Here is a 14,553-nt window from a genome sequence, read left to right as displayed (position 1 = left end):
TCCCCAGACCGCGCCCCAGCCTATCAGACTGGCGTCGGTCGTGACAATGACCCACTCTGGTCTGTGGAACATCATCCCTTGAGACAGATTGTCCAGGGACAGCCACCAACGGAGTGAGTCTCTGGTCCTCTGATTTACTTGTATCTTCGGAGACAAGTCTGTATAGTCCCCATTCCACTGACTGAGCATGCACAGTTGTAATGGTCTTAGATGAATGCGCGCAAAAGGAACTATGTCCATCGCCGCCACCATCAACCCGATCACTTCCATGCACTGAGCTATGGAAGGAAGAGGAACGGAATGAAGTATCCGACAAGAGTCCAGAAGCTTTGTTTTTCTGGCCTCTGTTAGAAAGATCCTCATTTCTAAGGAGTCTATAATTGTTCCCAAGAAGGGAACCCTTGTTGACGGGGATAGAGAACTCTTTTCCACGTTCACTTTCCAGCCGTGAGATCTGAGAAAGGCCAGGACAATGTCCGTGTGAGCCTTTGCTTGAGGAAGGGACGACGCTTGAATCAGAATGTCGTCCAGGTAAGGTACTACTGCAATGCCCCTTGGTCTTAGCACCGCTAGAAGGGACCCTAGTACCTTTGTGAAAATCCTTGGAGCAGTGGCTAATCCGAAAGGAAGCGCCACGAACTGGTAATGTTTGTCCAGGAATGCAAACCTTAGGAACCGATGATGTTCCTTGTGGATAGGAATATGTAGATACGCATCCTTTAAATCCACCGTGGTCATGAATTGACCTTCCTGGATGGAAGGAAGGATAGTTCGAATGGTTTCCATCTTGAACGATGGGACCTTGAGAAATTTGTTTAAGATCTTGAGATCTAGGATTGGTCTGAACGTTCCCTCTTTTTTGGGAACTATGAACAGATTGGAGTAGAACCCCATCCCTTGTTCTCTTAATGGAACAGGATGAATCACTCCCATTTTTAACAGGTCTTCTACACAATGTAAGAACGCCTGTCTTTTTATGTGGTCTGAAGACAACTGCGACCTGTGGAACCTCCCCCTTGGGGGAAGTCCCTTGAATTCCAGAAGATAACCCTGGGAGACTATTTCTAGCGCCCAAGGATCCAGAACATCTCTTGCCCAAGCCTGAGCGAAGAGAGAGAGTCTGCCCCCCACCAGATCCGGTCCCGGATCGGGGGCCAATATTTCATGCTGTCTTGGTAGCAGTGGCAGGTTTCTTGGCCTGCTTTCCCTTGTTCCAGCCTTGCATTGGTCTCCAAGCTGGCTTGGCCTGAGAAGTATTACCCTCTTGCTTAGAGGACGTAGCACCTTGGGCTGGTCCGTTTTTACGAAAGGGACGAAAATTAGGTCTATTTTTTGCCTTGAAAGGCCGATCCTGAGGAAGGGCGTGGCCCTTACCCCCAGTGATATCAGAGATAATCTCTTTCAAGTCAGGACCAAACAGCGTTTTCCCCTTGAAAGGAATGTTTAGTAGCTTGTTCTTGGAAGACGCATCAGCCGACCAAGATTTCAACCAAAGCGCTCTGCGCGCCACAATAGCAAACCCAGAGTTCTTAGCCGCTAACTTAGCCAATTGCAAAGAGGCGTCTAGAGTGAAAGAATTAGCCAATTTGAGAGCATTGATTCTGTCCATAATCTCCTCATAAGGAGGAGAGTCACTATCGAGCACCTTAAGCAGTTCATCAAACCAGAAATATGCGGCTGTAGTGACAGGGACAATGCATGAAATGGGTTGTAGAAGGTAACCCTGCTGAACAAACATCTTTTTAAGCAAACCTTCTAATTTTTTATCCATAGGATCTTTGAAAGCACAACTATCCTCTATGGGAATAGTGGTGCGTTTGTTTAAAGTAGAAACCGCTCCCTCGACCTTGGGGACTGACTGCCATAAGTCCTTTCTGGGGTCGACCATAGGAAACAATTTTTTAAATATGGGGGGAGGGACGAAAGGAATACCGGGCCTTTCCCATTCTTTATTAACAATGTCCGCCACCCGCTTGGGTATAGGAAAAGCTTCTGGGAGCCCCGGCACCTCTAGGAACTTGTCCATTTTACATAGTTTCTCTGGGATGACTAAATTTTCACAATCATCCAGAGTGGATAATACCTCCTTAAGCAAAATGCGGAGATGTTCCAATTTAAATTTAAATGTAATCACATCAGATTCAGCCTGCTGAGAAATGTTCCCTAAATCAGTAATTTCTCCCTCAGACAAAACCTCCCTGGCCCCCTCAGATTGGGTTAGGGGCCCTTCAGAGATATTAATATCAGCGTCGTCATGCTCTTCAGTAACTAAAACAGAGCAGCCACGCTTACGCTGACAAGGGTTCATTTTGGCTAAAATGTTTTTGACAGAATTATCCATTACAGCCGTTAATTGTTGCATAGTAAGGAGTATTGGCGCGCTAGATGTACTAGGGGCCTCCTGAGTGGGCAAGACTCGTGTAGACGAAGGAGGGAATGATGCAGTACCATGCTTACTCCCCTCACTTGAGGAATCATCTTGGGCATCATTGTCATTATCACATAAATCACATTTATTTAAATGAATAGGAATTCTGGCTTCCCCACATTCAGAACACAGTCTATCTGGTAGTTCAGACATGTTAAACAGGCATAAACTTGATCAGAAAGTACAAAAAACGTTTTAAAATAAAACCGTTACTGTCACTTTAAATTTTAAACTGAACACACTTTATTACTGCAATTGCGAAAAAACATGAAGGAATTGTTCAAAATTCACCAAATTTTCACCACAGCGTCTTAAAGCCTTGAAAATATTGCACACCAATTTTGGAAGCTTTAACCCTTAAAATAACGGAACCGGAGCCGTTTTAAGCTTTAAACCCCTTTACAGTCCCTGGTATCTGCTTTGCTGAGACCCAACCAAACCCAAAGGGGAATACGATACCAAATGACGCCTTCAGAAGTCTTTTATAAGTATCAGAGCTCCTCTCACATGCGACTGCATGCCATGCCTCTCAAAAACAAGTGCGCAACACCGGCGCGAAAATGAGACTCTGCCTATGCTTTGGGAAAGCCCCTAAAGAATAAGGTGTCTAAAACAGTGCCTGCCGATATTATTAAATCAAAATACCCAGAATAAATGATTCCTCAAGGCTAAATAAGTGTTAATATCAATCGATTTAGCCCAAAAAAAGTCTACAGTTTAAATAAGCCCTTGTGAAGCCCTTATTTACAATCGTAATAAACATGGCTTACCGGATCCCATAGGGAAAATGACAGCTTCCAGCATTACATCGTCTTGTTAGAATGTGTCATACCTCAAGCAGCAAGGGACTGCAAACTGTTCCCCCAACTGAAGTTAATTGCTCTCAACAGTCCTGTGTGGAACAGCCATGGATTTTAGTTACGGTTGCTAAAATCATTTTCCTCATACAAACAGAATTCTTCATCTCTTTTCTGTTTCTGAGTAAATAGTACGTACCAGCACTATTTGAAAATAACAAACTCTTGATTGAATAATGAAAAACTACAGTTAAACACTAAAAAACTCTAAGCCATCTCCGTGGAGATGTTGCCTGTACAACGGCAAAGAGAATGACTGGGGTAGGCGGAGCCTAGGAGGGATCATGTGACCAGCTTTGCTGGGCTCTTTGCCATTTCCTGTTGGGGAAGAGAATATCCCACAAGTAAGGATGACGCCGTGGACCGGACACACCTATGTTGGAGAAATATTTACTAATAGTGAGAGAGTGTGAAAATCTTTATACATATATACACACACACAAACAGTCGTATGCAAAAGTTAAGGCACCCCTGACAATTTCAATGATTTTCATTTATAAATAATTGGGTGCTTGGATTAGCAATTTCATTTTGATCTATCAAATAACTGAAGGACACAGTAATATTTCAGTAGTGAAATGAGGTTTATTGGATTAACAGAAAATGTGCAATATACATCAAAACGAAATCAGATAGGTGCATAAATTTGGGCACCCCAACAGAAATATTGCATCAATATTTAGTAGAGCCTCCTTTAGCAGAGATAACAGCCTATAGACACTTCCTATAGCCTGTAATGAGGGTCTGGATTCTGGATGAAGGTATTTTGGAACATTCCTCCTTGCAAAACATCACCAGTTCAGTTAGGTTTGATGGTTGCCGAGCATTGACAGCCCACTTCAAATCATCCCACAGATTTTTAATGGCCATTCCAGAAAATTATACTTGTTCCTCTGCATAAATGCCAGAGTAGATTTTGAGCAGTGTTTTGGGTCGTTATCTTGTTGAAATAACAAATTATGCTTACCTGATAATTTCCTTTTCTTCTGATGGAAAGATTCCACAGCTGCATTCATTACTTTTGGGAAATAAGAACCACCTGGCCACCAGGAGGAGGCGAAGACAACCCAGCCAAAGGCTTAAATACTCCTCTCCCCTCATCCCCCAGTCATTCTGCCGAGGAACAAGGAACAGTAGAAGAAATATCAGGGTGAAAGGTGGCGGAAGAATATAAGGACTCCCACATAAAATTACGGGCGGGGAGCTGTGGACTCTTTCCGTCAGAAGAAAAGAAAATTATCAGGTAAGCATAATTTATGTTTTTCTTCTTAAATGGAAAGAGTCCACAGCTGCATTCATTACTTTTGGGAAAACAATACCCAAGCTATAGAGGACACAATGTCAAGACGAGAGGACACAATGAAAAGGGAGAACCAAGGAAACTGAAAGGTCTCCCTAATACAAAAAAGAACATCTCCACAAGTGAGTTCAGTTCACAGAGGCCCAAAGCGGCCCAAACAAGGAAAGGAGGCCACACCTATACAAAGCAAAACCCGGGATAAGACCGGGCACAGAGACAGCACAGACGTCTCAACATCCTGCAAGTACGGATTGCATCTGAAAAGGCAAAGTCCTCCCAGTGTCAAGAATAGCAAGGCATTCGACCATGAAAAAGTGTGTAATGCACCCAGGAGAGAACCCCAAGTTTGAAAACACAGAGTTCTTAACAGGACGACACAGAGGATACTTGCGAGGAAGAAGAAGCAGTCAAGTAAGAAACAGACCGCAAAAGCAACGCCCAGAATGAAGACACGCTCCAGGCAACCTAAGTCGCTGGACCTGCACACAGGACCCTAAAAAGGGAACACAAACCTCAATCGAGGCCCCCGAGAAGAAGAGTATACCCTCAGAACCCGAAGGAAGAGTAATCTCTCTTCTGAAATCAATGGAGCAAGTTGACGGAAAATCTATACCCTAGTAGACTAAGCTAACAGGATAGACTCAACAAAGCTCACACACCCAGAGAGGACTGTGACCGAACGCAGCTCCATAGACCGCTCGACCAGCCTGACCTGCAGACCCACAGCCAGCTGGACCAACCCAGCTTTAGGGATCCAAAACAGGGGAACAAAGAATCCCGAAACAGGAACGAGCGTAAGGATAGCACAGCCATCCCCACAGAGAACAAGTACAACCCGACTCTGAAAACAGACAAGGCCATAGACCTAAGGATCTATCAAATCAAAGGCCCAACAAGTTTGCTTGGAGCAAACAAGACCACCAGGGGAACCAATCCCACCTTTCTGCTTCCCATCCAGGAGAAGCCCCAAGCAAGGACTCTATCTCCATAGGGAGAAGAATATCCCCTAAAGAAAAAGGATGATGCCAGAAGAGCAACAACTGTTCTCAAGGCCCGAAGGCACCGGCTAATGGGAAGAGAAATTCCCAACACAGATGTCCTAGAAAAGAACCCCCCTACAAGTAGCTTGCCAAGCAGAGGCACAGCCAACCCATTTGCCTGCAGAGCAGGGAATCCACAGGAACAATGGCAAGCTAACCAGGCGAATGCAACCCTAAGGCGCACCAGAAATTGGACATCTGCCGGCAGCTGGGAATGAACCAACCACTCTTAAGGCTCAAGCAACACTGCTAACCACCAGAGAACAAGGGTCACTCTGTGGCAAAGAGTAAAAAATACTCAGAAATCCTGCCAACCATGACCAGGTTAGGTAGATGGATCAAGGACATAGCCCCAGTTCCCACTACCGTGGAACCCCCCCGACCAGCCCTGAGATCCAAGATTCCAAAACCACCCAGACTGGGTCGGTAAAAAGGCCAAGCGAAGCTTCAGCAACCGGAAGTCTCAGTGAGAAAAACAGGTCCGGGTACCCAATATTTCAGGCAAACCTTACCCTAGAACTAAACACCCCAACTGGCCAAAAAAACAGACACAAGGGTATGGATGCATATCCAGAAAATCCAGATAGCAAGAGAACTCGAAAACCCCGACGACCAAAGGAAGGGACCACCCCTAGCTAAAGTCCAGCGCTCCAAGGAGCAAGGCTAGAAGTCGTATGAAGATACATCTCAGAGCCTCAGGACAACCAAGGGATGCCTCAAGGTCAAAAAATCCTACTAACAGGACTAGTCTCCTTAACACCTCCGCACAAGCAGAGGACACAAGGAAGAGAAGGCACGAAGCCTACCCAGCTCCGGGAAACCCCGAGCTACACAAAAATCCCAGCAGGGAATACCATCACCTGAAAACACAGATCCCTAAAAGGAGATCCACTCACCCGGAGGCAATGGAAGAAGACCCAAAAGGCCTCTTATAACTCAGTCAATAGTAAGCGCTGCATCTAGATACACTAGAAACAGCTTACGCGTACACCTGCAAGGTGTTAAGAGCTGCAACAGGTTTCAATCTGCAAACCTTCCGCATGCTAGACAGCTATTCTGTACAAGCTGTTGGATCAAGCCCAAAGGATAAATCCAGAGGCCTAGAATGAAGGCCAAACTGCTCAATAGCTGTAAGCGGCATTAAGCCCTCCCACCCTCAACCACATGGGGAGGAAACTAAGTTCTGATGAAATCAGATGTCAGAGTGACGCAGCGGAAAAACTCCCCTGCCCGGTCACTTATGACTGAAGGCTATAAGGACTGAAACAATACTTCCCACCTCACGGACCCACAGGTCCTCTTGAATGCTTAGCTTAACATGAAAACAAACAAAGATAACCTGAGCACTCTGCGCTTCTACCGAACCAGCCGAGCAGAACAGCGCCACGTGTCTGAACAGCAGCAAGACCGAACAAACCCGACAGGACCAGCCTGCACCTAGGGTCCAACTGGCAAGCTGTGTAAATTCTCCCTCATAGGCGGAAAAAACAGAAAACAGACATTTGTAACAGAGGACTAACATGTCCAACAACTTCCGAAGTAATAGAGAGTATCAATCCCAGAAGATTCCCGAAGGAAACAAAAACATAAAACATCCCATAGTATATAAATAAAATATAAGGCAACCCAGAGGATAACGCCCAAAAAGACATAGGCCTACTCGCAGGACCAGCCAAACTGAGCCCTATCACACAAAACTGGGGAAGATCTCAAACAAATGAGGAGCGTAGTTCATCCCCACATGTCTAATGAGGTGCACCATTCGAATTATCAGACTGAAAATCCCTATATCTGGTAACGATAGTCATTCAATAACTGAAAAACATGTCTGAGCAACACGCAAAGGCATAACACTCAGGGACAACATTATGTGGAACCGAAAACGTGCTGCAACCTCGGGAGGGGAAACACACCACCACACATGGAGGAACCATAAACTGGGTTACCCGCATGTGCAGAAGTATGATTTGGTAGGGAACTCGCCTCGCAGGGGACAGAACCCCCAGAGGCAGAAGGCTCAGCAGTCCCTTGATTCCCCAAGCCAGAGGAACCAGGCGCTCTGAAATGGCATACGGAACAAAACTGGTTGACAGGCATCAACAAAACCACTCCGGAATCATTACAGGACACAGAATCTGAAATCAAAATAGTCTCAGTATCAGAATCCTCTGTAACTGAATCTGAAATAAATACACAGTCTCAGCATTAGAATCCTCCATAACTGGATAGAGGATATTTAAATATGGACTAAAGTAGTAAAAAGTAATACGGCACCCGACACCCCCAATGGCTGGGGCACTCACCACCTCCTAGGACCAGACCCCTGCGGACTAGAAATTTTTCCTTCGCCACTCGGTCGGGAATGCGGAAATGGAAAAACGGAACGCAGCCACGCCCAAACACAAGGTGAACCGTACAGTCCAAAACCAGCAGGCCCAACGAAAAGGCTGCGTCACTTCCAAAAGGCCTCAAGTTCCAACTACGAGCTTAGTAAACATCACACATAAGCAGGTTGAATCACAAACATGATTATAAACCCCACCCTGTGCAATAACCCCCCCCCCCTCAGGAGATATTAACCCTCAATTCCAAGATACTAAGAGAGACTCACTGAGACCCTTACATATAAAGTTAGACCCGCAAGGTAGTAGCCTCTTGGGAAACATTCACATTACAATACATTGCAAACAATGAAACAATCTTATCGGAAACAACACAGTGGAACAGGAACACGACCTTTCAAGTGTGACAGATAGTAGCATCGCCTCCGCCATGAACTTGAGAGAAAGCAGGCAGCGAAACGAAGTTCGTCAACGCTGATTGCTTGAGGAGCTGTTAATGAGTCGGGATAGTTTTGCAGAATGAAACTCCCTGCATCTCCGGACTCTAACTTTCATCCAAGCCCTCACTGAGAGACTGACAGGCTACTTAAAACTCCTGTCCCATGACGAAGAGTACTACCCTCCATAAGAGACAAAAACAAAAATTAAAAATTCTGACACTTCTCTGCCATCCTCCTGAGATGAAAGGCAAAGAATGACTGGGGGATGAGGGGAGTGGGAGGAGTATCGTATTTAAGCCTTTGGCTGGGTTGTCTGCCTCTTCCTGGTGGTTCTTATTTCCCAAAAGTAATGAATGCAGCCGAGGACTTATCCATTTAAGAAGAAAATCCAGCCAGGCGTAACTTCAACTTTGTGACCGATTCCTCAACATTATTCTCTAGTATCTGCTGATATTGAGTGGAATCCATGCAACCCTCAACTTTATCAAGATTCCCAGTACCGGCACTGACCATACAGCCCCACAGCATGATGGAATATCCACCAAATTTTACTGTGGCTAGCAAGTGTTTGTCTTGGAACGCAGTGTTCTTTTGCCGCCATGAATAACGCACCTTGTTATGACCAAATAACTCAATCTTTGTTTCATCAGTCCACAGCAACTTCTTCCAAAATAAAGCTGGCTTGTCCAAATGTGCGTTTGCATACCTCAAGCTACTCTGTTTGTGGCGTGTGTGCAGAAAAGGCTTCTTCCGCATCACTCTCCCATACAGCTTCTCTTTGTGCAAAATGCGCTGAATTGTTGAACGATGCACAGTGACACCATCTGCAGCAAGATGATGTTATAGGTCTTTGGAAGTGGTGTGTGGGCTGTTTTTGACTGTTCTTACTATCCTTTGCCTCTCCACTATTTTACTTAAGGCCTTAACAAGAACTTTGTCTGTGGTCTTGCATTTCCTCACGATGGACACTGACAGCTTAAATCTCTGTGATAGCTTTATGTAGCCTTCCCCTAAACCATAATGTTGAACAATCTTTGTTTTCAGGTCATTTGAGAGTTGTTTTGAGGCCCCCATGTTGCCACTCTTCAGAGGAGAGTCAAAGAGAACAACAACTTGCAATTGGCCACCTTAAATACCTTTTCTCATGATTGGATGCACCTGTCTAAGAAGTTCAAGGCTTATTGGGTTCACCAAAACAATTGCGTATTCCAATTAATCAATGCTAGGTAGTTACAGGTATTCAAATTAACAAAATGACATGGGTGCCCAAAATGTATGCACCTGTCTAATTTCGTTTTGATGCATATTGCACATGTTCTGTTAATCCAATAAACCTCATTTCACTACTGAAATATTACTGTGCCCTTCAGTTATTTGATAGATCAAATTGAAATTGCTGATCCAAACACCCAATTTTTTATAAATCTAAATCATGGAAAATTTCAGGGGTTCCTAAACTTTTGCATATGACTGTATATCTTTTTTGCTAGGACTTACCAGTAAAACAAATATAGGGGACTTTCAGTCATAAAGTATAAAATACTTCAGACAAATAAAGGAACTTTCAGCATATAGTAATTACTATCACTAAGTTCCTCTGCAAGTAAAACAGCCCGTGGATCACAGAATGTTAACCCTAGTTCTCAGTTACTTTATATTAGTCTACATATATCTACATAAAGATGCACTTATCTGACCAGAAACACCACATATGGCTTATTTGCCTTTTATTTTTTATTTATTTTTTCTAGACGTTAAGTTTTATATAAAATGTGTCAGGAGCGGTTTTATTCAATAAAAGTGTTTTAGAATTACGATGAATGAAAATAAATGTCAGGGTGTGCATAGTAATTTCTTTATAGAGTCTGAGTAAGAATAATTATTCAGATGTCCTCTAGTATAATCTATTAATAGCCAACAAGAAGCAAGTAATCTGTCTCCAAAATCAAAATAAGAACTTGTGGACCCGATATAACAGCACCTACTTAGGCCTCTTAAAAGGACATGAAATCTACATTTTTTTCGCAATCATGAATAAAACTATTTGGGTTCATCTCCATTTAAAATTAAGTCGCCATGGCTAGTAATAAACACAAATTGTATTTTAAAAGTGTCCTTCAGTAAACTGTAGATAATTTTCTGTAAGGTAAGAATCTTTATTTTTTTTTGCAAACAGCAATATCACAAAAACTTAGGTATTTTAATTCTGGAAAATAAAAAAATGTATGTGGGGTAACCTTAATCTGTACCGCTTTCAGAAAATACAAATTACAAATTCGAACAAAGAAATAAAAAGCAAAATTACCTTTTAGGGTTGTGTCCCCTGGACTGCCCAGAAGCTGTATTACACTGCACTTTGGGAGTCTTAGATTTTCTGCTCTTGGGAAGGCTAAAAGTCTTATTCTCTGCCTGCTCTAACTGGGACCTGTTAGCAGAAAACCAAGAGAGAAATGCATCAGACAGTATGGGAAATAAAAAAAATCCCCACAGATGATATCTGAATAAAGACAAAAACATATCTATTTTCTGATGCAAAAAACAAAATACATAAACAAAACAAAAAATACTCAGAAACAGTAAATTTTAGCAGGCTAAAAGCACTGATGTCATTCCTCACTAGTAAAACTACAAATGATTCCATAGCATAAAAGGGGAAAAATGCAAACCAAATAACACAGACCAGCAACTTACAAAGCATACAAACAGTGTAGGGTAAGGTTTGCATGTTCACCAATAAACTTTTAGAATACCTTAATGTACTGAAATCAGACTTAAAATAAAAGAAATTAACACAAGGCTATCACAATCTTGACCAGCCTACAATCTACAGGCCAGAGTGGCATTAAGTGCAAAAACCTTCAACTTGGAAAATAACCATCACCACCTTCTTCTTTCTGTTTGTTGTCTCCTAAGGCAACCAATGCCAACGCTCTCTGTCTCCCATCCATGGCCCCAAGGTCACTGCAGCATAAAGGAAGCAAGACTGGGAAGAGGGATGATTAATTATAAGGTGATTGCTTGGGAAATGTATCCAACTGCAGGTCTAGTATGGCATTTACCTGATCTTAGAAGTATTTAGGCAAACAGCTCACATACAAATTAGGGTAAAAAGAAATATACAATATTTATAACTAGGGAAAGATTTTTCCTTATGCTGCAGACCTTTAGCAGGGTACAACCATGTTCCCATATGAAAGCTGATAAATTTGTGAAGGCCAAACATAACTCCCTTATGTCCACAAAAACAAATTATGCTTACCCGATAATTTTCTTTTCTTCAGATGGAAAGGGTCCTCCAGGAGGAGGCAAAGACACCCCAGCCAAAGGCTTACATACTCCTCCCACTCCTCTCATCTACCAATCATTCTGCCGAGGAACAAGGAACAGTAGAAGAAATAACAGGTGAAAAGGTGCCAGAAGAAGAAAAATACAGACGCCCCACATAGAAAAAAAAAATAAAAAATGGGTGGGGAGCTGTGGACTCTAAAGAAAATAAAATTATCAGGTAAGTATAATTTATGGTTTTCTTCATAAATGAAAAGGAGTCCACAGCTGCATTCATTACTTTTGGCAAAACAATACCCAAGCTACAGAGGACATTGAATGCCAAGACGGGAGGGTAAACGAGGAAGCCCATTCTGAGGGCACCAGGCCTGAAACCCCTACCCAACAAAACCCTGCTTCGTCCGAAGCTGAGAGCATTGAGGAAAAGGCCCCAAGGACACTGACCCGCACATAGTCCAGAAGCCTAGCTAGAGACCACAAAAACAGACTAAACTGAGAAACAGTCCTCCAGGAGATACTGTCGCCCAGCGGTCGGCCCACAACCACACACCCCTTACTAGCGAAGGGAACACCAGCTCAAAACTCCCAAAGGGACAGGGCAAGGAATTAGACACGCATTTTCATTGGACGTGTCAGAGCTAGTTATTTATTGCTGCAAGGGGGGCCGGCAGGGGGAATGCAGCGAACATAGGGGTAAGTTAAATATTTTCTTAATATTTTACATAGACTCCATTTAACGAAACTAGGAATGGAAATTGAATCAGTGACAAACTAATGGATAGTAAAAGATGTTAGAATAGTGTTTACCATTCCTTTAAGTATCACTCTTTACTTACAATAAAAGTTCCAGGTGAGCTTAAAAGGACACTGAACCCAATTTTTTTCTTTTGTGATTCAGATAGAGCATGCAATTTTAAGCAACTTTCTATTTTACTCCTATTAACATTTTTCTTCATTCTCTTGCTATCTTTATTTGAAAAAGAAGGCATCTAATATTTTGGTTCAGAACTCGGGACAGCTCTTTTTTACTGGTGGATGAATTTATCCACCAATCAGCAAGAACAACTCAGGTTGTTCACCAAAAATGGGCCTGCATCTAAACTTACATTCTTGCATTTCAAATAAAGATACCAAGAGAATGAAGAAAATTTGATAATAGGAGTAAATTAGAAAGTTGCTATATTGGCACTTACTACCTCCTTAGCTAATACGTTCCACAATTTGATTGCTCTTACAGTGAAAAAATGTTTACGTTGCTGTAGATTAAATCTTCTTTTCTCCAGCCTTAAAAGGGACTCATCAAAAAATATTATTTTGTAATTCAGTTATAAACATTGGATTGAAAAAACTAAATTTATGCTTACCTGATAAATTTCTCTCTTTTGCGATGTACCCAGTCCACGGATTCATCCTAACTTGTGGGATATTGTCCTTCCTGACAGGAAGTAGCAAAGAGCACCACAGCAGAGCTGTGTATATAGCTCCCCCCTTAACTCCACCGCCCAGTCATTCGACCGAAGGCCAAGGAAGAAAAGGAGAAATTATAAAGTGCAGAGGTGACTGAAGTTTACATAAAAAATACTATCCGTCTTGAATAGACAGGGCGGCCGTGGACTAGGTACATCGCAAAAGAAAGAAATTTATCAGGTAAGCATAAATTCTGTTTTCTTTTGCAAGATGTACTGAGTCCACGGATTCATCCTAACTTGTGGGATACCAATACCAAAGCTTTAGGACACGGATGAAGGAAGGGACAAAACAGGAACCTAAACGGAAGACACCACTGCTTGCAAAACCTCTCTCCCAAAAATAGCCTCCGAAGAAGCAAAAGTATCAAATTTGTAAAATTTGGAAAATGTATGAAGTGAAGACCAAGTCGCAGCCTTACAAATCTGCTCAACAGAAGCATCATTCTTAAAAGCCCATGTGGAAGCCACCGCTCTAGTGGAGTGAGCTGTAATTCTTTCAGGAGGCTGCTGTCCAGCAGTCTCATAAGCCAAACGGATGATGCTATTCAGCCAAAAGGAAAGAGAGGTAGATGTAGCCTTTTGACCTCTACGCTTTCCAGCATAGACAACAAACAATGAAGATGACTGGCGAAAATCTTTGGTTGCCTGCAAATAAACCTTTGTTGCACAACTTGGACGTGGTTCGTGCCTTAGACGTTTCTTCTTAGAAGAAGGATTAGGACACAGAGAAGGAACAACAATTTCCTGATTGATATTCCTGTTCGAAACAACCTTAGGGAGGAACCCAGGTTTGGTACGCAAAACCACCTTATCAGCATGGAAAACAAGATAAGGCGAGTCGCATAGTAAAGCAGATAGCTCAGAAACTCTTCGAGCTGAAGAGATAGCAACTAGAAACAGAACATTCCAAGATAGAAGCTTAATGTCTATGGAATGCATGGGTTCAAATGGAACCCCTTGAAGAACAGTAAGAACTAAATTTAAACTCCATGGCGGAGCAACAGGTTTAAACACAGGCTTGATTCTAACTAAAGCCTGACAGAACGACTGAACGTCTGGAACATCTGCCAGACGCTTGTGCAATAGAATTGATAAAGCAGATATCTGTCCCTGTAGGGAACTAGCTGATAGCCCCTTCTCCAATCCTACTTGGAGAAAGGACAAAATCCTAGCAATCATGATCTTACTCCATGAGTAGCCTTTGGATTGGCACCAAAAAAGATATTTACGCCATATCTTATAATAGATTTTCCTGGTGACAGGCTTTCAAGTCTGAATCAAGGTATCTATGACCGACTCGGAGAAACCCCGCTTTGATAAAATCAAGCGTTAAATCTCTAAGCAGTCCGTTGCAGAGAAATTAGATATGGATGCTTGAACGGACCTTGGATC

General features: G+C 42.8%; 1 protein-coding gene across 8 annotated transcripts in view; it reads right to left on the bottom strand.

Moving 5' to 3' along the window:
* TRIP12 (thyroid hormone receptor interactor 12) overlaps nucleotides 1-14,553 on the bottom strand; it is a 1,052,161-nt gene that overhangs the window by 861,815 nt on the left and 175,793 nt on the right. For 5 of the 8 annotated variants that reach the window (XM_053709826.1, XM_053709829.1, XM_053709830.1 and 2 more), the window contains exon 3: nucleotides 10,713-10,832. The exons of the other annotated variants lie outside the window; for them this stretch is intronic. In XM_053709826.1, coding sequence (XP_053565801.1) covers nucleotides 10,713-10,832 — 120 coding nt within the window. The remainder of the gene's footprint in view (nucleotides 1-10,712; nucleotides 10,833-14,553) is intronic. 8 annotated transcript variants of the gene reach the window in all.

Source organism: Bombina bombina, chromosome 4 (assembly GCF_027579735.1).
Source record: "Bombina bombina isolate aBomBom1 chromosome 4, aBomBom1.pri, whole genome shotgun sequence".
In the NCBI taxonomy this organism is placed as follows: domain Eukaryota; kingdom Metazoa; phylum Chordata; class Amphibia; order Anura; family Bombinatoridae; genus Bombina; species Bombina bombina.
Note: the sequence above shows the minus strand (reverse complement) of the source record. Positions and strands in the feature narration are given on the sequence as shown.